This window comes from Centroberyx gerrardi, chromosome 22, assembly GCF_048128805.1.
Source record: "Centroberyx gerrardi isolate f3 chromosome 22, fCenGer3.hap1.cur.20231027, whole genome shotgun sequence".
Taxonomy (NCBI): Eukaryota; Metazoa; Chordata; class Actinopteri; order Beryciformes; family Berycidae; genus Centroberyx; species Centroberyx gerrardi.
Window position 1 is genome coordinate 21,197,191 of NC_136018.1, and position 26,665 is coordinate 21,223,855.

Genomic DNA, 26,665 nt, shown 5'->3' on the forward strand with positions numbered 1-26,665 from the left:
CATGTTTTGGGATATAGAGAGCGCTCCAATGTGACAGATGGGTAGATGGGGTTTTGAGGGCAAGGAGCCCAGGTATCCTGCCTGACCAGTGGAAATAAGAGGTGACTCGATGGTTGAGCTCAGGTGGAATTTTCTGAAGACGCCAAAGCTCGGCATTTTGTTGGATTCAGTCCTCTTTCTCTCCTCTCTACCTCTGTCTTTACCCCCACTCTGATAGGATTAGGATTACAGGGTAACAAGGATAATAAAATATTAGCCATGCTCCTCTGTTGTTTTACTCATTGCCCCAGACAGTTTTAAGCCAATGCCAAATTACAGCCGGACACATGCAGTATGGTCAGACATTCCCGGATGCAAACGTCGCTGCGCTCTAAGCTTGCTAGTTGCTTCCAATAAAGTGCCCAAAAGTTCAACATGGACTAGTGGTTCATGGTTTATGGTTCCACAAATAAATTCAACCCTCGTTAGCCTATAGATAGATGTCATTACAATGGCCCATCATAGCAGCTTGCAGCATCTAGCTCTCCTTACTGGCTCCCAAGAAGGAGTGTATGATATAGATGGAGTTTTTCCTACCAGTTAAATGAGCAAAAACTTGTTCAAATGCTTCCATGTCGGCCCATCTTCACTATAGCATACATCTCACACCAAAAGAAACGGCAGTATCTTCAATATAGTGAAATTTCTTAATGACTGGGGACTTAAACTACAGTGCTGAGTATGAGAGTATGATTCAGGCCTGAGGTATGTGAGTGGAGCTGAGCGCTGGATTCCAGCGTGTGATCCCCACCCTCCGCTTCAGTCCACAGGGAGCGCGGCCGGCCATACTGGAGCTTTCCGGGAGAGAGAGTGCGCATGCGTCCACACACACACACACACACACACACACACACACACACACACACATACACATACACAAACAAGAACACATGTACCCATGCACACGGAGATACACACATGCAAAACACACACTTGAATGCAAACGGCTATACCAGAATGTGCTACACTTCCATTTAGCTATTGCTTGGTGGCCACAGTGCTTTTTATTAACCTTTATTCATCCAGGGAAGGTTCACTGAGCACATATGCTGTTTTTCAGTACTGCCTTGCTTCACATTCATACAGTTTCACACATTAATACCTGGGAGCTGCCCAGTACAACCAGTCTTCTACTGTTTACTTGATATTGTTGGTATACAATAAACGTTTTGCATATCTTACAATGCTACCGTACAGTTTGAACCTTATTTACATTTCTCTCAGAGGAAACAAAATATTCCTGGAGCAGCGCTAACCTTCCTCCTGTTAACCTGTTTTTGCATGCTATTTTGGATACTTCCCAGACACTAATGCAAATTATACAGGAACTAAGGGATTTTCTGAATGAATGGTCTTGTCAAATCAGAAATGTTTTTGGCTATTTTGCATTATTCATCTGTGTGTTACAGTACTTCTCCCTTATCTGTCAAAAAATGTGTTATTTCTTATACATAGTGGTACTGAGACATGTCCCTTGAAGGCTTGAGTGCAGTATTCTTCTGTTTAACTAATAACTACAATATACTATAACTCTGTTGCGTAAATATTGAAAAAGTTCGGCACAGTTTTTGCTAGTCTCTCAGATTCTTATTGGATCCCCAGCAATGACTGCTGTCCTACATAGCAGACACTGTGGTGGATGAAAGGTATTTCCTCTTCTTTAGTGGAGCAGTAAATGATGAAGGCCAGTGTTGTCTGGGAGAGAGGCAGGATATCGATTTAGACACAAGAGGGGTCATTGTGAATGATGAGGTGCTGAAATGAGTCTGGTCTTGCCTGTCTGTCAAGGAGACATCCATCCAGTTTAGCCAGAATATGATTTATTCTGAGGGACGGCTACTGTAAGCTCTACTGTTAGTTGTACTATCTGGGCAATGGGCTGCATAATGAGTTATGGACATTGCTGTTTTGGTATATCCAACTTCTGTCCATTAAACAGAGCTGCCTTCCTGCAAACCATCAAATCATGAATGAATAAATATACATAAATAAATACTCATGTTAGCAGCACTCTGTTATCCTATCAAATATGTGAGTGCATGTTTTTCATTTGTGACCTTATTACATTTCACTGAAAAGTGCCATATAAATCAGGTTTATATGACACATAGCAATATTATGCATAATTGGTAAGTCAATATGGGAATGTTTTCTGTCTTCTCGAAACACATTGTTGTAACGGATTTGTTACAGCTGAGGCAAAAATCTGTTGGCCAATTCTATCACATAGGACTTGATAGAATTTATCACAGACTTTCACTTTACCATACACTAATTCTACTCACTTGTCTGCAGAAATAAATATCAGCAATGCCCACTCATGTTTATACTATTCACTACAGCTAACTGTGAATAGCAAAATGGCTCTGACATATCTGACTTTTCCTTCTTTATTGATTTCTTGGCGGGGAAGTGGCAATGTGAAACCCTGCAAATGGAACTACTGTTATGAATACATAGGGTTGCAGCAGCTTGGTGTAGTGGTCCAGGAAGTTGAGACCATCTTTTAGACTTAGAGGATCGACCTGATAGAGATGGGAGCATTTTTTACCGCTACAGGACAAAAATCTCTCTCCTTTTTAATGGTAGCATATGGTATGGAAAAAAAGTTCGGTTAGATGCAGTTGTACAAACAAGTTTTGTTGATCGCCATGACTGGTTTCATAATAAATACACAGTCATAGATCTGCATTTATAATATATTTTTTTTAGGCATAAATAGTTTGTCATTGCAAATAAAATCAATTAATTACACACTGTAAATAAATTACTTTTCTTTGCCATTACTTTTGTATAAAATAATATACTTAATATACTATACATAATAATATTCTGGCTCCTTAGTCCACCTCAATAGGTGTGCGCATGGGCTGGTGTTGGCTGTGATAAGCTCATCAGTTCATCAGTTCTATAGCAAGAAAGAGAACAATGATTCAACATGTTTGTAGTCCTTTGAGGTTAGATATCTTACAAACACATTGTAGATGCGTAGATTTAGCTGTTGTTGCCAATAGCCTGCATGCTATTTCTTTTTAAAGTAACTAGGTATAAGCTTCTTAGCACTTACTGATTCATGCATTACTGACTGACATGACATAAAATGGGTGTATCGGCCCAAAATGCCGCTAACACACTGTACCCACGGACTTTGCCCCGGCACGCCAAGTAACCTTACACTCCTCTCACTCCACTCCACTTGAACCCAGTGAACAAACAAAGACCTCTTTCACAGATTACCCTAACTCCACATTTGCTTAGTCGTCAAATTCGGAAGTCTGTTTGGAAATCGACACTTACTTGAAGGGAAATTCCACCCTAAAACGCTTCAACACTGTTAAAAAAAAAACAGCTGTCGGCGATGTACCTTGTATTTCTGGGTCATGGACAACTGGCCAAACGTAGATGATGTGATCTACATAGCGTGAGAGTTCCCACCGTGAGGAAATTTAGGTGATATCTCCGCATTATTAGTGCCTAGTTGATGCTCTTAAGCGGAAAACGTCTTTGGCAGTGAGAGTGGGTCAGGAGGGCAGGGCTCACTCAGACACACAGAGACTGACTGACAGCTCAGTTGTCATGGTGAGTAATTTACTCGCCCCGACATGCCGCTCACACACACCAGTTATTAAATCTTTCCCTCATTGTCCAGGTCAGGCAGCGAGTAATGAAACCATCAGTGGCCCGGGGTTCACACTGCCCCTATTGTTACCGCCGATTGATTAAAAACTCTCGCTAGGCTCCAGGGTGTCTGATAGCCGTTGGCAGACTTTAAATGGTTCTGCTCAGATCCGAGGCCTGCGACTGGGTTTTATCACCTGTTGGACTTGATGGATTGCCAGCTCGGTGTCTCAGCCTCGTATGTATCGAGTTGTATCTGTTCTAGAGGCGCATACCAGGCCTACTTGGACATGTTTTTCTCACATGATCTGAAAGGCCAAACTGGACGCAGACCAGGATGTGGACTGAGGGATGGCTCCTGGCTTCCAGAGCCGTCCATTTGTCTGGTAGTTCCCCAGTACCTGTTTTTAAGTCTTGCCACAGTCTGAACTTCCTGCTTCCAAGTGTTTAACAGATTGTTCCCCTGGCTGCATGACATAGCTGGCTTAGCCATGCGTAAATAAAATTTACTCATCTCATGTTAGTGTGTGCTTGATGGCTGAGGTGCTTACTCATTGGCTCTACCTTCTGTCCATTAAACTGGTTCTAATCTGTGATCATAGGCGGTGATCAGACATGAACCGTCAATGCCAGATGGACAACATGCCTACACTACTAACATTCTGCTGATTGTCTTTTTACAACATGCGTTTCACTTGATCCGGTAATTTAAACTTTTTTTTTTTTATAGGACAGTTGAAACATGATGAAGACTGTGATATACAGTTGGTTTGACTACTGTTGACAAAATGCACTTAATGTAAGTCGCTTTGGACTGAAGCATCTGCTAAATAATGTAGGCTAATGTAATGTAAACAGTGTAGCCCTAGAAACCACAGTTCTGGGTGTCCACACTTGACCTGAAAAGCTTTAGCTGTATTTATGTGTCTGGATTTCCCACTCTTTCTTGCCACCTCTGTGTATCACTAATTGTCACTGTAGGTGGATTGCGTCCTGACTATGGAGAATTCCAATTCCAATACAAATGTGACCACCCAGTGATGTGGTCTGGCTCATCCAGCAAAATTCCATTGTAGTGCATCCAGACCTGTCACTTAGGCGCGATCAGATGCTAAAAAATCTCATTGAAACAACAAGTGCACTCGTAGCTGTACATACACAGTGTCAGTGAAGACAGACAGTGGTCTGTCTTCATTCTTCTCATGAGATGAGAGCAGTACCTTGGGTTTTACTGCATGATTCGTCACACTGCAATGCCATTTACATGTAATGGTCTTATTCAAAAGAGAATTCCTCTGACTTTTAGGTGGTCTTTCGCAAAATTCTCCTAACCAAGAATATGTTGTGTTTTGGGTAAGGACTTATCAAGATAAAGGTAAATCCTATGATGGTATCAAATTGCACTGCTTGAGATGGCTGAAAGAAAAGGTTCTGGACAGCAAATTTCCCAAAATTCCCATGGATTAGGGAAGAATTGGAGATAAGGGTTCCAGCCGTGCCTGGGTTTTTGTTGGTCACTCGCATAGTGTGCACTTGGGTGGACTACTCCAAAAAAACCAAAGTGTTATGTGAGATGATAACAGATGACCCGTCTAAAGACAGGCTAATCAGTTGGTGATTATATTTGCGATTGTATCTGCTTGCTTTGTGAGAAGGATATAAAGGCAGAGGCAGCCAAAATGAGCAGCCGCAAGCCCAAAGTAGGTAATCCAACTTTTGTGAAAACCTTGTAAGTCCATGTTTAGGGATTTTTATGTTTTGACTTCAATTTAAGGATTACATGCTCCTCTGTGGGTTGAGAACATTCTGCAGTGTTTGGGCTTATGAAGTCCTTTCAGAATCCATTGGATGACCTCAAAAATACATGGTGGTCAAGCTAAAAACGAGGCTGGTTTTCTTAGTTCATGAAGTTATGGCAATGCAAGGTTTTTATTCAACAACAACGATACAATCATAGCAGAGTTGGATAGTCATGCACTGTCCGCAGCTCTGCTCTTTTCGTAGTCAAGTCTATTGTTTGATGGTACACTGAGATTTCTGAACTGCTGAGTGGTTTCTTTCAAGCTAGAATGAACACAACAGTCGCCCCTTAATGGAAAAACGCACCTTCAGATACTCTTATATTGCTAGATATCATCAATCTGTGATGTTCAGTGCATTCCAGGAGTTATTTTGTGATGATGTACCCACTTTCTCTCAACCTGCCTTGTCTACTTCAGTTAGTGACTTCCTACATTTCCTGGAATGCCTTTCAGCAATTCCCAGAGAAGGGGCATGAATTTATGAACAACAAAATAGACCCAGAAATGCAAGGTGCGTCACCAATAGCTGTTTTTAGTAGTGTTTTATTTTGGGGTGGATTTTCCCTTTAAATTTCTGGCTCTTGGTGCAAGTGTAGCTGAGTGTTGTACTTATCAGTATTGAGGTTGGGTAAAGAACGGGTGGTTCTGGGATGCCAGAGGTTCCTGTTGAGCCTTCTCGAGATGCCCTGGGCCAAACAAACATCTATGATTAAATGTGCTTTCTTGATAAATCCAATGACATCCATAGGCGTTCCCTATTAAACCCAATCTGTCTTCTAACATCCAGGCCAGGATAGGTACATCAGATCCTGTGTATTGGTAAATTGTGTATACGTCCGTATGTTGTCAATCCATGTGGCAAACACTTATATTTACAGTACAAGATCTTTGGAATTCAAATGCACATGCAGTGTGCCACATCAAATGGCTTCGGCATGACAGCGCTTGATGCAGAGAACTATCAGAGGTAAAAACCAAACCTCATTTAGTTAGCAGTGCAGCGTTCCGAGACTCTCGCTGGTGGTTTAGTGGAACTTCCCATGTAGTGGGAAAATGGATAAGGCTATCATGTAGCTTTGGCGTGTGAAGAGGTGGTGCGGGAGGAAACGCCGGCCAAGATAATGAACTCTGCGGGGAATCTCGTGCAATTATTTGCTTTTTTTCCCACACTTTGCTATTAGTATTCCAACCCAGATCTCTGTGGCTTGTTTTCACTATTCCCTCCCTTTTGTCCTGCGTTGCCATGGTAGCCTCCTTGGAGGGGAGACAAGTTGGGTTACGTGAAAGGACGCACACTGCAGCGTGAAGTGTGTGTGTCTGTGTATGTGTGTGTGTGTGTGTGTTCTCACCTTCCAGCATGCATGCTTTTTTTTCAAATTCAGAGTTAATATCGGATCCACTGGATTAAATGTGGAGTCCACTGTGGAGTTGTCTGCTAATGCTTGTGTGTGTGTGTGTGTGTGTGTGTGTGTGTGTGTGTGTGTGTGTGTGTGTGCATATCAGCTGATAGACACTGTTTGGGAAACTTACTTTTAAAAGTAATTAGTTACTTTACTTCCTTACTTAACTTAAAAAGTAAGCAATTATGTTACAAAGTTACTTTTGCGTTCTCCACTTCAAAAACAATACGCAGTACAAGCAATATGGCCTGTGCTGCCAAGTGTGTTGTCATCATTATTCTAAAATGCAAGACTATCTCTCTGTTTTCAAAACAGTAATCCAATATCCCTCATATCATATCATATCATAAGCAGACTTGGATTGTGTGGTTTTTTTTTGTTTTTTTTTTCAATTAACAGCATGTTGTCTGCATGAGATGCCTGGGATTTTCACTATTCGCTACTGTTTTTAATTGGTACTGACATAAATGAAACTATATGAAAGAAAAATTAAAGTCTCAACATTCTAATTTTAAAAATATAACTATTTATGGATTACAAGAATTGGAACAACTAACGCAGTAAGTTACTCATAAGTTACTCAAAAAAGAAAACTAAGTACTAATAAGTGATTCATTGTCCTAAATCAAAGACGCTTGTAAGACACTAATCAGTCGCTCAATACATAACCCACACAAGGAAAACACATGAAGCCCTTAGATACTTTCCTAGCTACAGTGCTGCACAGTTATTTTAAGTGACGCTCATTAGCAGATTTCTCATTACATGACAAAGACTTCAATTACTGCCCTATTCTTCGGCCAGCCTCGGCCTCAACATGGGAACATGGGAAGCAGTGCAGCTCTCTACTGGGACAACCGGTCCGGGACTCAACCCTGGGCTGTGTGGCTTGTCCGGGATCAGGTGTCCGAGCCTGTTATCCCCTGGATGCTGCTGACCTGGGCCGACACTTGTTCGACGCACAAAGGCTTCCCGAAACACAAACCCTGCTGATCTCAAACTGCGCTGTGGCTGATAAAGGGGAAGTCTGCTCAAACATTGTATGCGTGAGCAGGAAGAACATCAAAGAGGAGGAGTGGTGTGTCTTTCTTTTTAGAAACCTTTTGGCGGGTTGCTCATAGAATTTAACATGGCAGTTTTGATCCACCGGTTATATCTGCTTCAGAGCATTGTTTTGGTTTGCCATGCTATCTTAGAAAGGAAGGAAGTGGGAAGAAAATGTGTTTTTATCATTTTTCCTGTCACGACTTTTCCCTCCGTCTCTCTCCTCTTTCTTTTATCATATTAAGAGGTGTCTGATAATGAAAGGATTGCTCGCTAAGTATACCCTGTAACTATCTCCATATACTTTAGCTTCTTTTGTCCAGTTTTAGTGATACTGTCTTTATTGACTTCTTAATACTGCAAGGTTGCTTCTCCAGAAGGAAATACGACATTCTGACATTTTAAATCAAATAATTCAGCTCATTAGCAAGACATTGGCTATAAGACACTGAGAGCATTTTTCTGACTGCGATGCTAGTTTTTTGTGCAGTTCCCTAGCAGGGGGAAAAAAAAAAGAATATTGCCTCTTTAGCTTTTTTGCAGCCAGTGAATGGACGCCTTTGTTAGCAACTGAAGTGCTCTGTTTTCATTGCTAGCTGTGGACAGTTAGCACAGCGAATGAACTCAGGCAAATTCAATGCTAAATGTTGACCTTTTCTCCGAGTCATGTTGACTGACATCAGGTCTGCCCACAGATCGTAAGAAAAGCCTCATTGTCTCTGTGCATCGCTGAAACGGGGATGCTAGCTGGCTAGCTGTTGTCGCTAAACCAGTCCATTAAAAGTAGGGAGGCATTTTTGCATTCATTGCAGTATCACTTTAGCATGTCAGTATCAAGGTCCATGTTCAGTTGGACTCTAATACCTTGAAACTTTAATGTTGCAGTAGCAAATAATAATAAGTTACAGCACAAGGAAAATATAATATAGCAAATGGGGGGAATTCAACATAACACAACCAACAATTTCAATACTAGAACAGGTTAAAGAGAAATGCATGAATGAAAAATATGAAAACAAGAAATTGAGTGAAATGAACCACAACGTCATGAAGGTGTGCAGGATAACAGCAGCAGAACATGCTGAATGAAAGATATGTGCATATGAAAATATTCCAAAGATATAGAATGTATGATAAATAAAATGTCAAGATATGTACAATAAATAATAATATAAATAATAAATAATAAAATAACTTTTCCAGAGCACAAGTATTGATTCTTTTGTGTTTCATCTCCTCTTTTCTTTCCCTTCAATCTACCTCATTCTTCTATTCATCCTTCATTGTCTCAAAAGAATACACCAAGTAATAAAAACATAGACACCAAAATCATCCTGTCCATGCATTCACACTGAGCAACTTGTTTGATAAGTTGCTCTGTTCTGACCGATTGTGGGCTGTGCGAGAAAGTCCGATTGCATCTATGTAGTTGTCTGGTGCAGGTACATAGTTTTGAACAGCAATCCAACTTTTCTCGGCTGACTAGCTTCGAACTGAACGATTTCACCACTCTCCTACACAAAACTGCTAGACTTAGCTGCATATCATTTAAAAGTACTCACCATTTACCTTTAGAGCTGCTACATGTTCTCTTTATCTCACTTTTAAGTTACTGACGGTGGCTGACTATCACTCAACACAGTAGCCTATATGCTAAGGTGTTAGCATGGAGCCTACTGTCACTCAACATAGTGTATGCTAAAGTGTTAGCATGGAGCCTACTGTCACTCAACATAGTGTATGCTAAGGTGTTAGCATGGAGCACCGCAGCCAACGATCTACCGGGGATACTTGGATGATTTTGGTGTCTATGTTCTCATCACTTAATCGGTACTGACCAATGGGACAATATCCCAAACACTTGATGTATTCCTTCAATCCCTGGATGTGGGCTTCAATTCTCCACCATCATGCCAGTATGGTCTCGCTACCCACAGCACCACCCTGCTGCCCCAATGCACTGTTGCATATATTGGATTGTGCTTTCTATTAACATAAAATGGAAAGTGTCTGCTGTTGAGACACTTCAAATAAGCAGTCTGCCACTATCTTTAGAGGCTTCCTCTTACTTCATTCTAGTATGCATTTTAATTCAGTAGAAGATATAGACCATAATCCAATAAACGGGGATTAACTCAGTATGTTCATTTTCTGTGCCAGTGTTCTCAGCTATGTTGAAGTGCCACGGTGACTTAAAGTAACGAACCGTACAGTGGTGTTCTATAGTGTATATGAATCTGCAATCCTGTTAAAGAAGGATAGGTGGTGAATAGGAGATAAATGCTATTATGCAGTTGTAGGTCATGCCTTGATGAGAAACTCTGTATGTGTGTGTGTGTGTGTGTGTGTGTGTTTTGGTGCATGCTTTTTCAGCTATGCTGAAATGTTTGTAATGTAATAGGGTATGGGAAAAAAGCGATTGTTTTAGTGAAATAGACACTACCATCATTATGCACACATGCTGAAATAATGGTTGATGCTGGTTATAGATGATGACAATGACATTGCTTAAAGTCTGTAAATTAGAAAATAATAATAATAATAATATCAACATAAAACATTGTGAAGCATAAAAGTTTTAAGAAATTATTAAAGTTATTATTGAATTATTTAACTGCATTCTATTGATTTTTGGTAGTTCTTAGTGTCCCATGATGGTCTAAATTCTCAGGGAAACACTTAATACTTGTAATTTTTTGGCATGAAAATGGTCAAATTTAAAGATATTGAAAATCGGCTATTGGCAGCTTCAATACAAAAGTATCGGCCTTCGAAAACCCATATCGGTCGAAGTGTGTGTGTGTCTCGTATGCGTGCCACCATGTGTGCATGCGAGCGCCATCATGTGTGTTAGTTTCCATCTTATGAATAATTGAGCGGCTGATGTAAACAGAGCCAGCTGGCTGTGGTAACTGTAGACATTACTCCCTCCATTAAGCCAGCGCACTTTGTTTCCTGTGTGGAACCACTTCCCCTCCATTCACGCCATTGGCCATCAATCCTTCTCTTCTGAATGACATACAGTAGCCAGTCCGTTCTGCTGGTGCTGTGGCCGAGGCGATGCGGGGTTACAGGTTAGACCGGGGTCGCCGTCCATAAGTATCCTTAATGTGTGCATGGTTGCCTGTAGTTTTACACCAAATATCAGTTTGGTGATATATCTGGACAATATTGGATGATGGATGATATCAGATATTGACTATCATCCACCTCCAATATGATGCAATTTGTTTGATTACATATTTTTTGTAATATTGATCAATACTAGACTGGTTGTCTATGGGAAGCCCCTAACAAGACTTGATTCTAATGCAATATTTTGATTGGATTTCATACAAGTTTGTTCCAAAACAGAGTACAAGCCAGAAAGTGAGTTTTGAAAGCCAGAAATCTTAGTGTCTGGCCAAGTAATTGTTGAGTCATTTATATTCATCAACAACCCTATCAACCCCTGCAGATCAGATAGGCTACATTATGGTCAGTAATAGGTATTATGGTCTGTTTTAGTGTCCCATGATGGTGTAAATGCTGTTTCAGAGGCTTTTCCACACTGACAAGGGTAAAATTCTCAGGGGAAATGATGAATACATGTAATTTGGGGGAATTTTTTAGCATGAAAACGGCCAAATTTAAAGACCTTGAATATCAGCACCAATCTACAAAAAATATCAGTTATCGGTCATCAAATACCCCATATCGGTCAAACCCTACCGTACGTTGCTGTATCACAGTAGACCCCTGGGGACCCCACCCCGCCCCTCCAGAACGGAGATCAAGTTCCGCCCCTCCTCCCCGCCAGATACAGGACAGTAGGCGACGATTTGGGGGATGACCTCAGATCGCAGCCAGACGAGGGGGGAGGGGGGATGAGGGGGGGGGGGTTAGACGGAGGAGAGACAGAAAGAGAGGAAAGTGAGAAGGGGAAGAGAGTAGTGTTTAGTCTGCCAACACTCGCTCCGCATCCACTGCCAGCAAAGTGTCAGCCACTGCTAGAGGTGAGTTTTGTGTCTATGTGTCTGGCTTGTTTTTTTGTGGCTCAGTAGTGTGTGTCAATGTAAATAATTGATGCAAAGCAGCTGTCGGTCACCTGCTATTGTCTCAGCTACACAAAGGAAACATACAGTAAGAATTGTGACATTTCTAGCTATACTTCTATCTGTTAATATAAGATCTTGACATGATTTTATGCAGTTTGTGTGTTTGTTATTAAAATACTTCTGCTGTTCAGCTGTAGCTTTGCTCAGTTTGAGGTGATTGACATTTGTGATGTGATTGTGTGCGTGTGTGTGTGTGGAGGTGGGGGGGGGGTGTCGTAGAATTGCAGATGACTCAGAGATTTCTTCTCCTTCGGGTGCCGTGAGGTGAGGGACATCGCAGCTCGCCGAGTACAGAAAGACCAGCCTTGTTCTTGTATGTGGGTTGCGCATGTGTGTGCGTTCATTCATATTTATGCGTGTGTGTGTGTGTGTGTCTTGGTCAGCGCGGTCAAGTCCCGCTGTGGCACAATAGCCAGCTGTCCCAGGAGGGCCCCCCCCCCTGACAGAGCACCCTATCGCAGCAGCAGCAGCACCCACGTACATTCCCCTCCGATGCTGGATGTGGGTGGCGTCTCCGGAACCGTTGGCACAATGAGCCAATACTTGCACTGTTTCTAAAGAGAGAGAGAGAGAGAGAAAGAGAGAGAGACGAGGAGCTAAAAGAGTGGGAACAAAGATGAAAACCTAGACCAGTTGCTCAACCAAGGACAGGTATGCTGCCTTTCTTTCTAGTAGCTTTTGTTTTGTAGTAGGTGCCAAGCCACTGTGCGCGTTTTGTCTGTGTTGTGCATGTAATAGCTCGCCTGGTAAAGAGTGGGGAAACCCGTGAATTCACTCTCTATGATTTTCCCCCTGCTCCGATTCCTAGTGAAGCGCTCTTTAATGCCACATGCTGTGTCCACACACATGGCGGATTTGAGGTGCTGGAGCTGCTGTGTGTGTGATGTTGTTGGCTTTAGAGGGATTTACTCTCATCCGCTACCCGGAAAACATTTTTAGCAGGAGAATACGAGTCCGTGTGGTGACGTTTTGGATGCACGTGTTCATGCTTTTGTAGTAGATTGTAATAGCAAGGTTGTTTGTCCTTGTGTTGTGATGTGTGGAGTTTAAAGAGGTAGGTGAGGTAGGGATGGGCAGGTACAAGATAGTAGTGATGTGTCTGTTTCCAACCTCTTCAATACAAAGAAAGAGAGGGAGAGAGAATAAACCCACATATTTTTTCCACTGTGGGTCAAGGCCTTAAGTAATAACATGAGAGGCCTGTTAGGTGTGTGTGTGTGTGTGTGTGTGTGTGTGTGTGTGCGTGTGTGTGTGCGTGTGTGTGTGTGCGTGTGTGTGTGCGTGCTTATGTGCTCTGTCTGTGTTTGGCTTTTCCAAGCTATCTTTATTATTGACACTTTACTTGAAGAGCATTGTGTTATAAGCCCATTAGAAGCATAGATAAACTTTTCTCACAATAAAATCATAAGACAAACATCAGAAAATTACATTCAGTTTAATATCATGTCATTAATTATTTTCCCCATAAAGTATTCACACAACCACTTTTTGCAGTGTTTCTTATATCATGCTCTGATTGTAATAGTTACCATGTACTTACAATGTGCTTATAATGCACTTATGATGGCTGATGAGCATTGGCAATTGGTGATGGAGAGTAAAACAGACATTAGGTTATATGAAAATGTTGTGGATTTTTAAGCATTCATCCGATTCAGTGGATGCTAACATGTTTTTTTTTGTGTTTTTGTGTATATACATGTGTGTGAAGCCAATGCACACACATTAATCCCTACTAGAATTGGCTGTAGTCCTCCAAGACCTGTGTGTGTGTGTGTGTGTGTGTGTGTGTGTGTGTAAGTGGAGTGTAAGTGTTTGTGTATGGTGATTGACTTTACAAGCTCTTGTGTATTTGGGTTGTCTTTCCTCTGGCTGAGGCTTACAAGGCCCTCTGAGGTCAAGCTCAGTTCGTCTTAAAGGGGAATACCGCTGAATTTCTGCGTTCAGATAATGACATTTTTGTGCTTTAAGACAGTTAAGTTTGAATTACTCAACACACAATTATCTCCCACTGCAAGAAACAACAATCTGTGACGTTGAGCTCCATTCAGGATCTATTAGAAAAGATATGCATTTTTTTCCGAATATAAAAAGAGGTATTCATGACGTTCTCATACTTTCAGAGGCTTGTTTGCAGCCTCAAATCTGATGTTTTGTGGCTGTGCGGCTCCATTTAGGAGGATTAGGATTAGAAAAGAGGGATAAAGTCTGACTCTGAGCAGGTTTTTGAGCCCAACCAGACAGTTTCAGTCGTGCATGAAAGCACTTGTGACGTATTTATGATTTACTCAAAGAAAAATGTGGCTGTATTTATGCATCAGAAGGACTGTTTGCACTTTTTCTATTGTCTATGTATCTGTCGTTCTAAATATTACACATGCTATATACATTTTAAAGCGTGGTTTTCTGCATCCTGTGACATTTATGATGAAGTCATTTTGTTTGTCTAATTGTGCGGCCATTAATAAAGAGGTAGGATGCGGAGAGCTGTGTGTAATAGAGACTCTGCTATGGGGAAAGTGGATCGCTAGAGGATGAGAATCTCTTCTTTGAACTTTCGCCATGAGCTCCAAGTATTTGACAGCGTTGCCAGATTGGTCAGTTGATGTCGGGCCAGGCAACACCTAGAGCTGTCGCTGTCTATCAATGTGTGTGCGTGTGTGTGTGTGTGTGTGTGTGTGTGTGTGTGTGTGTGTGTGTACAGTGTTTCTCTAACACTCTGAGTCATGTGCTGATGAATTTCACACTTGGCCGCCACGGCTCCATGGCAACTCAGTATAGCTAGATCACAAACACAGATTTAAATTGACACCCACTCAGTGCAATCTTGTATGCTTTTAATACGAATGCAATGATCATGTATGCGTGTGTGTGTGTGTGTGTGTGTGTGTGTGTGTGTGTCATGCTTGACTGTATGTATGGCATGTATCGGCACTTCTGCCACCCTCTCATCTTCCAGCCCACACACACACACACACACACACACACACGCAGCCTGTCAATACTGGGGGTTATCATCATGTCATTCTCGGCACAGTCTGTCACCATGGAAACTTGGGCAAGACGCACTTGGCTGTTTTACAGTATATATCTCGGAGCAGTGCGTCTGCTGCGTCCGATTTGTTCTCCCGTGACGTTCGCATTGTGCCTCTTTTGTTTCGCAACAAGTGCCGCAACAGGTAGCTAGTGTTTGAAATGGTTTTTGTTTTGTTTTTGTTGCTTTGTACAGGAAATGTGGGATAAACTGGATGGATTAGTATCACCTCTAGTGCGATGCTTATCAGTAAAGGTGTTGCAACAGGGAATCCAGGTCCTTAACAAGTCTGAAAAAGTCAGATCAAAGCAAATTCAAGGCCTTAAAAAGAATTGAAATGTCTTAAAGGTATTGGTTTAACGTTGTTGTTCTTTTTAATTAAGTTTCATTTTGATGGATCTATACAATTAGATAGTGGTATTGACAGATTATTTACATTCAGTGATATTTAGCTGAGGAAAGTAAGGCAAATGTCATTGTCATGTAATTTTGTTGTGTTGTTGAAGCTCTTCCAGTTGGTCTCATTAATTTAAAAAAATATATATATATTTTATTTAATCCACATGCATGTCCACACTTAGATTAATGCAGAACATGGTTATTACAATGTGTCAAACTGCATCTGCTATAGTAAACACTTCATGTCCCTTTTTCTTATACTGCCAATTTGTTCAGTTGGAAACAGGCTGTTTTTGCCAGCTTTTTGTTTCTTTATTTTGGTTTTTAAACTGGTCTTAAATCCAATTTCAGGCAGCATTAAAAAGGTCTTGAAAAGTCTTATATTTGGCTTTCTGAAACCTGCAGACACCTGGTGGCTATTCTTCTCAGTGTTTGATCTCCATCATGTCAAAACAATTGAATAGCACCGTGTAGTTGTCTTGTCTATCAGACTCCCTTCATCTGATATCACTACCCAGTGGAACTAAACCTTTGGCTTGTCTATTCTTTCCATCTTGGCAAGTTTGGCAAGTTTGGGTTGAACATGTTTACCTTTTTAGATTATGTCTTTGCCTCCTCTCAGTCCATAAAATATCCATTTGTTTCATTAAGAAAATAACAAACTAAAATGAAGTGGTTCTTTTGTTTGAGCGCATTTGATACAGAAAATAAAATCCTTGCACCTGTAGATAATCAAGGTTCATGAATGGAAAGCGTAATTGCTTCTGGCTGATGCCTGGAGATTGCATTGTCTTTCAGTTGAGCAGAGAGGGCTGCAGGTGGCGCCAACAACTAGTTAAGTGTACTGTTAAGTATGCAACATTGAATTAGGATATACAGTATAGTATACTGTATTCATTTGCTGTTAATTTGCAGTTATGAATCAGTTATTTGAAGTTATGAATCAGTCCTAATTGCTGGGCTGGAAATTGTGACTGAATGGAGATGGCTATAGGCATACATTTCTCAAAGGACAGTGGGGACATGTCCCATCCACTTTTGGAAATTGCAAATTTGTCCTACGCAAGTGTCAAACTTGAGATATTTAGCCGAATAGTCAATGAGGTCAGAGAAGCAAACAATAGAACGCTACAATGCCAGCAATGTGTTTTTTCCAAAGCAGCACTGTGCCACTTTGCATTGTTTCCCATGCAACAGTGCGCTTTGATGCTTGGCATATTTGACGCTTAACAGAGAGACTGAAGACTCCTAATGTTTCAAAACTATACCAAATGTAAATATGAAGCATAACAGTGGAAATGAGCGTAAGCATATCTTACACTTGACTAACCCTTTCAGTAAGTGGCACTCAATGCAGCTGAATGACGTCATGTTCTGTATGTAATTAAATTGAAAAAGGAAAGTTTAAAGCAAACAGCCTGAATGTTAATAGTTAGAGTGAAGGATGGAGGAAAGGTAAGAAGGAAGTAAAGCAGAAATAGATGGAGAAACAACATGGGAAAAGCAATCATTCATATAAATGTACTTTTTGCCTAGATTTGCAGCTTTATAATGGGCAGGAATATAGGCTTAGTACTTCAAATCATGAAACTATGTAGAAATGCAATAAATAGCAAACAAAACCAAACAGACCCCCCCTATCTGGTCCGCCCCATCTTTCAAAACCAGCATACACCCATGCAGATATCATAGACTGTCTTCCTCCATCAAGCTGCGTGGCTCGACTCACTACTCTATCTGGCAGGAAGGGAGCTCTGCTAAGCCTTTAAGCTCCTCTAAGACACTCAACTCTAATTAATTAGCAAAAAAAATAACACTGGCCCGTCTGTGAATGGGCCATCTCTGGATTAACCAATGGCTGGAGCGCAACTGGTTTGGTTCCGCCCCTTGACTCGGGGAGTGTTAGTTAGTGGGTCAGTCAATCAGTGGGGCATGGTTGTTAGTTTCGTTTGCCAAATGTCCAAATCCACTTGAATTAATTGTTTTTGGTCATGCCACAATCTTTATCATATTATGCTTAAGATATTTTATGATGATAGAAACTTCATCATATTAATACTACCCATGTGCTATGTGAAGACAAGTATGTTGACATAGAAATATTTGCTAATTAATGCATTAATTAGCTTAATTAATGACCCACTAGCATAACTGGCTATGTTCAATATAACACATGATTATGGCGGGACATTGGGCAGCGTATGTGCCTAATTTTTGGTGCTCAGCATTCATTGCTGTGGTGTTTCTGCACTGCACTTCTCAGAGATCACCTGTCAATCAAACAGTGTGGGCGGAGCTTGGATTTTCTGTTGATGCAGTTTGAGTTTCTGTAGGTGGCGCTCGTTTCTTTGTCTGTTCAGCCATGGTGGCTAACACTGCTCATGCTAACTACCCAGTTCTTCTATTTATTCCAAACAAACCTGAAACAGAAATCATCACTACTGTTTTGTAGTCTGGAAATGACATATTTTGTGCACTCCAAAACCCTGTAGGAATTGTATTTGAATCTTAAAGGATTTTAACAATCCTACTGGACCATGTAATAAGATCCTAAAGGATTGGTTCCAAAATATGAATGTATGTTAGAACAAATCATATAAGATTTTCCTGTTGGATTTCTGAATGACATTTGGACTAAGGAGATTGTATATGGGCCAGTCAGTGTCATCCACCTCTGATATGATGGATATGATGCAGTTTGTTTGATTCCATATTTACTGTAGAATTGATCAATACTACACCGGTTGTCTCTTAACCTGAAATATTTTATTCAATATCTTTAAATTTGACCATTTTCATGCCACAAAATTGATCAGTGTTTCCCTCAGAATTTGATTCTTGGCAGTGTGGAAACAGCATTTAGATCATGGGATGGTTAAACTCTCCACTGCAACCCAGGATGATACTAATAATAAAAAGATATTCATGCATACACATGCTGCCATATTGTTTTTGTAGCTTTCTAATGTTAATAGTTTATGTTTGTGTGCATGCGTGTATGTATTTGAGAGAGACAGAGAGAGAGAGACAGAGAGAATGTAATGGAAAGACACCATAAGATCAAGTATGTCAGCTTGGATGGATAAAATCACTTCCATGACTCACTGTTCGCACTTAAATGCAGGAAGCCTTGTACAAGCCATGCTATTAGCGCTTGTTTCCTAACGTGATTTGTGTGTTCCCTTGCTGTAAGGTTACCTGTCCTCCGGCGCTGAAGGCTTGAGTTGTCATGCACCCTGCCTGAAGGCCCAGCTCTATATTTATAGCAGGGCTTCTTAGTGTCTTTACTTATTATTGAGAGAGAGAGAGAGAGAGAGATCACTGTGTCCCTGCTGTTTGAGGTTAGATTAGCCACAGAAGGACTACATCTTTAACTGAATAGAGAAGCTTGCCTCTTTCTGCATGTGCATTTATCTTGCTGGGAGGGTTCATGTCAAGAAATAGAAGAATAGAGTCCACATACGGCAAAATATAATTCCCAGATAAGGCTTCATGTCAAGGCCGGCAGCCGCAGGTAGACCAGGCTCCTGCGAAGAGAGGGGTGGATCTGTAATCTAAGACTTTTAATACGCACGACCACAGCAACCTACCCCCCCCCCCCCCGTGGGGCTCCGGCTTAGCAGAGGACGACTGGTGATCATGGAAGATAAACAGAGTGAAAAAGAAGCGGAGCGCGGGGGGGAAGCTACGGCCATGTAGCGCTGGGAAAAGGGGGAATCCTACAAGTGTGTGTGTGTGTGTGTGAGAGGGACGCCATGGGAGCTGCGCTGAGTTGGGTCGCCGATCGCCTCTGTGCTGTAGTGTTGGGTTCAGCCGGTGTGCTGAGGCTCTGGAGAGTAAGTAGACCACAGACACAAGATGTGTTTGTTGTTCGGTGTGTTGGTGTGTTTTTATAGAGAAGGTCCATTATAGGCAACAGGGTGGCTTGTGTCGTTTACTACAATCTGCTGGTCATTTGCTTTTTTTTTTTTTTTTTGGAGAAAGAGGATTTGACTTTGTAGAACCCTGCATGTACTACACTGCACAGAGTTTGAGTTATGAGTGTGTATGTGCACAGTGTGTGTGAGTGCATTTAAGAGAGAAAGGAAAAGAGGGGGAGAGCTGACTGTCGCTTCAGAGCACAAACTTTCATTAAAAGCAAATATAATACAGAAAGCATTCCTGATCTCACACTTTGGTCCCCTGTGACATGAGCTTTTCAAAGTAGGGGTCAGTGTTCTAATTAACAAACTACACTGCAAAAAATGTCCATCTTAACAAGTCATTTAGTCTAGTGTTCAGTTTTAAAATCTTGTTTTCTTTACAAATAAAAAAATCCACCAATGGCAGTAGTTTCCAATACATTTTCACCTGTTCAGAGATTTTTGTTGAAACAAGTGACAATATTTTGAAATAAGGTGGATCACTCGATTCAAGAAAGTTCGTGAAACAACTTTTCTATTTCTTTAGGACTTAGCTCCAGTTTGAATAACTCCTTGGCTTCAAATCAAGTATCCCTGAAGTCTGACTTTGCGTATATCCCTCTTCAGAATTTTGGCTTGTGAGCCCTTAAAGTGAAGCAATGCCTACTCAGGACCCCCTGTTACAGGCGGCACATGCAGAGTGGTGGAACAGTTCAACCAAATAATGATTTTTCCTTTTCAGGTTGTTTCATTTGATTAATTATCAGAGGAGGCCTAGAGGCTGAAAACTATTCGGTATTTCACAAGAAAATAAAATAAAAAAATAGGCATGATAATACATTTGTATCCTAGAAATGTTTTTTCCCTATCTCATAAATCATCTCCTGACCCCCAGGTTGAGAGGCACTGCTCTAATTGACTGCTCTGTATGCATGCAGCTTGTCAGTGGCTATATCAGGATCAGCTCTGAGACTCTTATTAGTATTACGCTAATCCCCACCCCCCCCACCCCCTGTTGTTCTTTCATTGATTTATATCTTACTCTCTTCTCTATGCGCTCTCTCCACAGACTCAGGAAACCCTTGAAGACTCCCCCTGCCACTCCGATGGATTAGGCTTAGAGGAAGGGGATTTGGGCGCCGACTCCCAGGAATGGTGCGAGAGGAGCGTCGGCGGGGGCGACACGTCGGATGAGTACTTTGACTCCCGCTCATGGCACAGCGACACCCTGTCGGATTTGAGTCCGGACGGCGAGGACTGCCTGGGGGGCCTGCTGGAATTGGAGGACGCCTACGCCGGCCGGCGAGCAGCGGGCTGCAGCTTCCACGCCGGGCAGAGTAAAGCCCGGCGGAGAGAGTCGGTGCCAGCCAAGGACGCTCACAGAGACGCCGCGGACACTTACGTTAGGCGACCCAGCTGTAACAGGAGGAAAAGCCCGGAGAACCATGTGGACACATACAGCACAGATAACCCCCTGCAGCGCAACACCGGGGAACTCAGCCCGGTTGAGATCCAACCCTATCCGAGCGCAGAGGAACTAAGCCCAGACTCACCACACAGCCATTTCAGTTTACAGACTGTTTGCACAGACACACAAATCAAGCGCAGCACAGAGACGGACAGTTTACATGTACAAAGCCAACACACCACAGACGCCGTTGACACAGAGGTAAATACCCCACCAGGCACTCAGGAAGTGAACGCGCAGTTGCAAGCGCAGCCTGGAGAAAGCAGTACCAGCTCACCGACAAAATCCATACACTCAGACACGTGCACAATACAGATAGATAGCACAGAGGACAAGATAGAGGAGACACTACAGCAGCAAAGCACAGCAGTACAAGACACAAGGTTACACACAGCAAACACAACCCTAATTGAGAGCACAGATAGAGAAAAAGTAGAAATATGTAATCTTCAGGATGTAGGAAGTATAGATCTGCTCAGCACTTACTCTATAGTGAAATGCACAGGTTCACACACAGGCAGCAGTGACTGTAATGCTAGACGAAACAGGCAGGGAGAGAGTGTAGAACATCAGGGTACAATCAATGAAAATAGTAGAGAGATACATGCCGTAAAAGCGCACAATGAAGAGAAAAGGGACTTGTGCGAGAGTTTGGGGACATACTGTATAAAAACACATCGTAAAATAGAGAGAAGTTCTACAGATAATGTACATAAACATTTCACAGATGTAATAAATGCACAAAAATCCAAGTCACTGTGCACACCCACGCACAGTTACTGCACACTTGAGACAAAACACACGGACACGCAGCTAATTACGGAGGCTGTTTTTACAAATACGGAGTTCACGGAAGCACATGGCACAAACGTTAATATCGTACCACACAACGCAAACGCAGAGTTCAAAGACTCGTTTGATACAGAAATCGGTTTATTGGCACGCAACGTGAATATTTGCTGTTCTCGTAGTTCATGTGAGGAGAGCCCCGACAGAGTCCTGTCAGAGATCCACCCTCAGGTCTGTGCTAGCGCAACAAAGCCCCGGGATGAGGCATGGGTATCAGGTGTCTGCTACCAGGCGGAGCGTGGTGGGTGTGCCGGCACTACAAGAGAGGGGGCTAAATCATCTGGGACGGTAAATGAAATCTGTTCCTCCATCACATTTTCCACAGAGACCAGAGCCCTTTTTCCATTTGACACCTTCGTTCCTGGCCTGACCACAGTTCCAAAGGTATCCCAGCTTGCCTCACCTGTACCGTTGGCAGGCCCAGGCAGGGAGGAGCTCACAGAGAAGCAACCAGATAAAAAACAGCAACAAACTCAGAGCTCGAGATTGCAACCTCGGCAAGTCACAGGTCAAACCCAGGATTTAATCCCTAAGCACTTGGACCAGGGGGGCGCTGGAATAGAAATACCCACGCATAGGCAGCTGCCATCTGAGGAGAAGCTGTTGGATAAGGCCCGGTCAGGCTCTGTAGAACCAGGGCCTTGCTCAGCTCGAACCCAGTCTGACACTGGTAGGGGGTCTGAGGAATGTCTGCCCCCTCACCCCCTCTCAGATAACCCGCTAGTTTTCTCGGACAACCCAGGAACAGAGGATTCCTCCCCTCTGTTATCAGGGACCTCAGGAGGAGAGGGCAGGAGGGCAGGATCAGTCTGCTCTCTTTCCTGGGAAAAAAAGGAGCAGGAGGGGGAGGGCAGTCATGTTTATCTTGATCAGGGACAAATTGTGGAAGTAGTAAGCACAGTCAGTCCCAAACAGTCTAACACTGGCACAACAGAGCTGTCTGAGCACAGTGGGCTGGGAATCATTCCCGTAGCTATCGCCAATGATCCGGATGCTCACTGTACTCAGCATGTGCTCAGTAAGATAGGAAAAACATCAACAGGTCCTACTGCTACTGAGCCCATTCAGGACAATTGCACAGAACACCCAGGCGTAGATCAAGAGGCTGTTCCCCTGACAAACATAGAAACCAGTGTCAGCACAATTTCTAGTCTTTGTAAGCAAGTCCAGCTGGAGCTGGAGATCCCTGAAACTCCCTGCAACGTGGAGGCCTCCCTTTCTCTGCTGTCAGACTCCAACAACAACACCAAGGCCAGTGCAGGAGGGGTGGAGAGAGGTAAGGCCACAGGCTGGTTCTCACAGGGAGCCCAGAGCAGCTTGGAAAGTAATGAGAAAACAATTTCCCCCCCAGTTGAGCCATCAACACAGGTGACCTCTGACCTTTTGGGGGACGTGGACAAGCCCCAGGAATACTCAGAGGTGTTCCTCTCTCCGCTGGACTACGAACCCTACTGGAGCAGTGAGGACTCAGCTATTTCTGGGCTAGGGGAAGACCTGGACGGCTTCTGTCATTTTAGTCCGGCGGAGGTAGAAGACCCAGAAAAACTGGCAGAGAACAGTATTAAGGACAGCACTGTTTATACCCAAATAGACAAAGTCTATGGGAATGTTGTAGAAAGTCTAGATTTGAAGTGTTCTAACTCAAACACACAGAGAAATGAAGGCCTTAAGCCCTTAGTCTCATATTTAGAGAGTAGAGGCCTGTTATTGGATAGTGAGTGCAAAGGGGAGGGGCAGTACAGTAGCCAGCCACTTAATCACACATCTGACAGAAAAAGAAGCAGCTCATCAGAATCATTTGAAGAATATACACTGGCTGAGGAGTACAGGGAGCACACACAGACCGGCTCAGCAGCTCCACCTCAGGGGGTGAGGATAGTAAGGTATCCATATCCCGATGTGAGCCTCAACCTGCTTGCTATTAGTAACTTGGAGCCAATTCTGGAGGCTGAGCGTTCACAGGAGAACTCTGGCATAGCAGAGGATGATTCAGAAATAGAAACAAAGAAAGAACACATGAACATGAGGCCTGCTGAGGAGGACAGGGATGTGGTTGACCTCTCCGGGGACATGTCCATCTCCAGTCTCAAGAGTCCACACTGCCAGCCTGAGCATGAAGAAAAAACTTCAACCACTGCTGACTTAGAACCTCAGTTGAACCCGGCAACACCTGACCCTGATGACCTCAGAATGCTACCTGTCCTACGAGATAGTAGTGAGAGGCACTGTAGGCCCATGACTGTATCCTATGACGCTGTGTCTTACAACACAACTAGCACCAACAGTGATGAGATAGAAGAACTTGGCCTTGCCACTTCAGGCCGGAATGCCAACTTTGACAAAAAGAGGAGCAAAATAAAAGGCAACCAGACAGGAAGCAAGGGCTCAAAGTTTTCCGTCTTTGCTAAGATGCCTTCTTTTAGGAAGGCTAAGAGCTCGAAGGGTGCCAAGGGTGAGGAGTCACCCAGGGAGTCATCAGATGGAGGAGGTGAGTCTGTCCTTTGCGGGTCTCTTGTGCCTGAGCAGGGGGCGCAGGGGGACAACTCGGATGACGAGGTCTTCCTCAAAGGCAACATCCTCAACCAAGCAGTCCAGCAGGCGTTTTCCTCAGGACGTTACGATACAGAAGAAGAGGAATATGGCTTCTTCCCTTCCACCCCACGCACCCGCCATGTCCGCCAACTCTTCAGCCAAGGGGGTAGCGGGGAGGGCGATGGAACGCTCAGCCCAGACAACCCCCACCTCAGGCAGGTCCAGTCACCTGACGGGCAAACCTACAAGAGGAGCAAGAGCAACGACAGCCTGAATATCCGCATGCGCTTCGCCCAAGCCCACAAGTCCCTTTCCAGCCTGTTTGAGTCACGTTCCATGGATAAGGAGAACGAGGAGCAGGTTGTTGTGGGCGCTGAAGGGGATTCTGGTAAAGCCAAACAGTCCTGGAGGAAGCTTAAGAAGGCCAAGGAGGCTGAGCTGCTGAGAAGGACTCTCTCAGTGCCAGATGAGGAATGCAGCAGGACTGGTACTGGGCAGTACCATGACTTTACATCCTCTTCACTCCTGGACAGGCTCAGCATCCCAGGCTCACCAACTTCCCTCAGGGCCCTCCGCCACACTGATCCCCTCTCCAAGAGGGGGGTCCCACAAGGCAGTGGAAACGATACGCCCCAAGGGTGCAAATCTGAGGGCCAGAGGAGAAAATGCTCACCCAATGGTCTGCCAATCACATCGCCTGAGTCTGGCCCGCCTTCATTCTCAGATGACTCTGAGGTCCCACCACCCAATGACCCCAGCCCCCTTTCACCCTTGAGCCCCTGCTCACTGGCCACCATGACCCATCAGCATTCTCCATCTTGGGCCAGGTCCCCCTCAGTGGCCAGTGAGGGCCTGACAGAGGGCCCTCTACGGCCGATGAGCCCTAAGCCCAACAGCCCCAGGCCAGCAGCCCAGCGCAGGGTCTTCCGCTACCCTCACTCAGCAAGAGCCAGCGCCCTCTCGCCCATCCTTCTGGGCCAGTCAGCCAGCGTGGAGGGCTTGACAGACCCCCCAGAGAGGCCCAAGACCCTGAAGCCCACAGCTAGCCCCCTGGGTCTCTCCCTCAGCCCTCTGGATGCAGCTGAGGGCAGCGTAGACAGCCAGTCACACATCAGCCTGTATACCATTGGCTCCATCAATGAATTGGAGGTAAGAAAGAATTAACTTGTCGCTCCACAGTGCAAATTTAAGTGTAAAAAATATATATACAATTTTTGCTTGAATTAGCTTGGATTACATAAAATCATCAGAAAAAACAAAGACATGAGTAATGTAATCTGACATCGGGGTGTGTGTGTGTGAGTGTGTGTGTGTGTGTGTGTGTGTGAACATTTTACACTTTTCAGCAATAGAATGCCCTGCCTGTTGAGCATCATTATAAATCTGTGTAGATAGAAAAGGCCTTGTTCAGTCCTCAATCAAGATGCTGATGGGGTTCCAGCTCCCTGGGAAAAGTGTTTACACTCCCCTTCACAGCCTCTTTGGCTTTACTCTGGCTTTAACAGAATAGAAAAAAACGGCCAATGCCAGTTAATCTGTCGCTCTCTAGTCTTCCCTGCCTGCCTGTGTGTGTGTTTGTGTGTGTGTCCGAGGGTGGCTGCCAGTGTATCTATATGTGTCAGTGTCTGGGTTGGGAGAGAGAACAAGTCCCTCTTTCTTGGTGGTTCTCTGTGAAAGGGAAGAGGAGGCAGAGGAGGAGAGAAACGGCAGAGTCAGCTCTTTCTCTCCCCTCCAGGCCCCCAGCAGTGTGGTAGATTTCCATTCTGCGAGTTGAGCTGGCCGCCCTCATTCTACCTCCCTGCCAGCTCTTCCAATAGTCCTGCAGTACATAGCCAGAGCAGGATAACTGAAGGGCTATCTCCCCCTAGTGGCTGCCTTAGGAAATGTAAAGTCATCAGCAATGCTTGCCAAGTACAAGGCACACTATCTGACTCTGTAATCACTCCACCTTCCACCCTCCTGTCATTTCATAGAAACACATGACAACACTGACCTTGAGCCACACACTTCCTGTATCCAAAGTAACTTCCCATTGTTATACTGCAGTGTTACAATAACAAACCAGCATCACAACTACCCACAGTAGTGCATCTGAGGCACCTTAAGGGAGTAGAGGTGACTGTCTAACTAACCACCTGACTGTGCACTCAAAAGGGCACACAAAATGGCGGGCGACCTGCCAGCCAATCCAGAACACGCAGGCTGCTGGAGGCGAAAGGTGATGGGAGGGTCTCCGCGGTCCCTAGTGGGCTGAAGGCCGGCTACTGGGCGGATGCGGGCCGGGACGGAGGCGGCCAGCAGCGACGGCGACGCTGCTCGGACGACCTCTGGATCGAAGAGGAGAAGAAGCACAAGCGCAAACTGGCCAGAGCAGTGAGGGGGAGCCTGTGCCAGCTCAACACGCTGTTCCCCGAAGACCTGGATAAAGTAAGATCTGGCCGCAGCGCTGTGAGCAGCCAAAGCAAAAACCAAAAAAAACCT

General features: G+C 43.8%; 1 protein-coding gene across 2 annotated transcripts in view; it reads left to right on the forward strand.

The window, feature by feature from the left end:
• LOC139930784 (uncharacterized) overlaps positions 1–26,665 on the forward strand; it is a 109,356-nt gene that overhangs the window by 29,228 nt on the left and 53,463 nt on the right. For both annotated transcript variants that reach the window (XM_071924063.2, XM_071924064.2), the window contains 2 exons: positions 20,405–25,333; positions 26,339–26,611. In XM_071924063.2, coding sequence (XP_071780164.2) covers positions 20,405–25,333; positions 26,339–26,611 — 5,202 coding nt within the window. The remainder of the gene's footprint in view (positions 1–20,404; positions 25,334–26,338; positions 26,612–26,665) is intronic.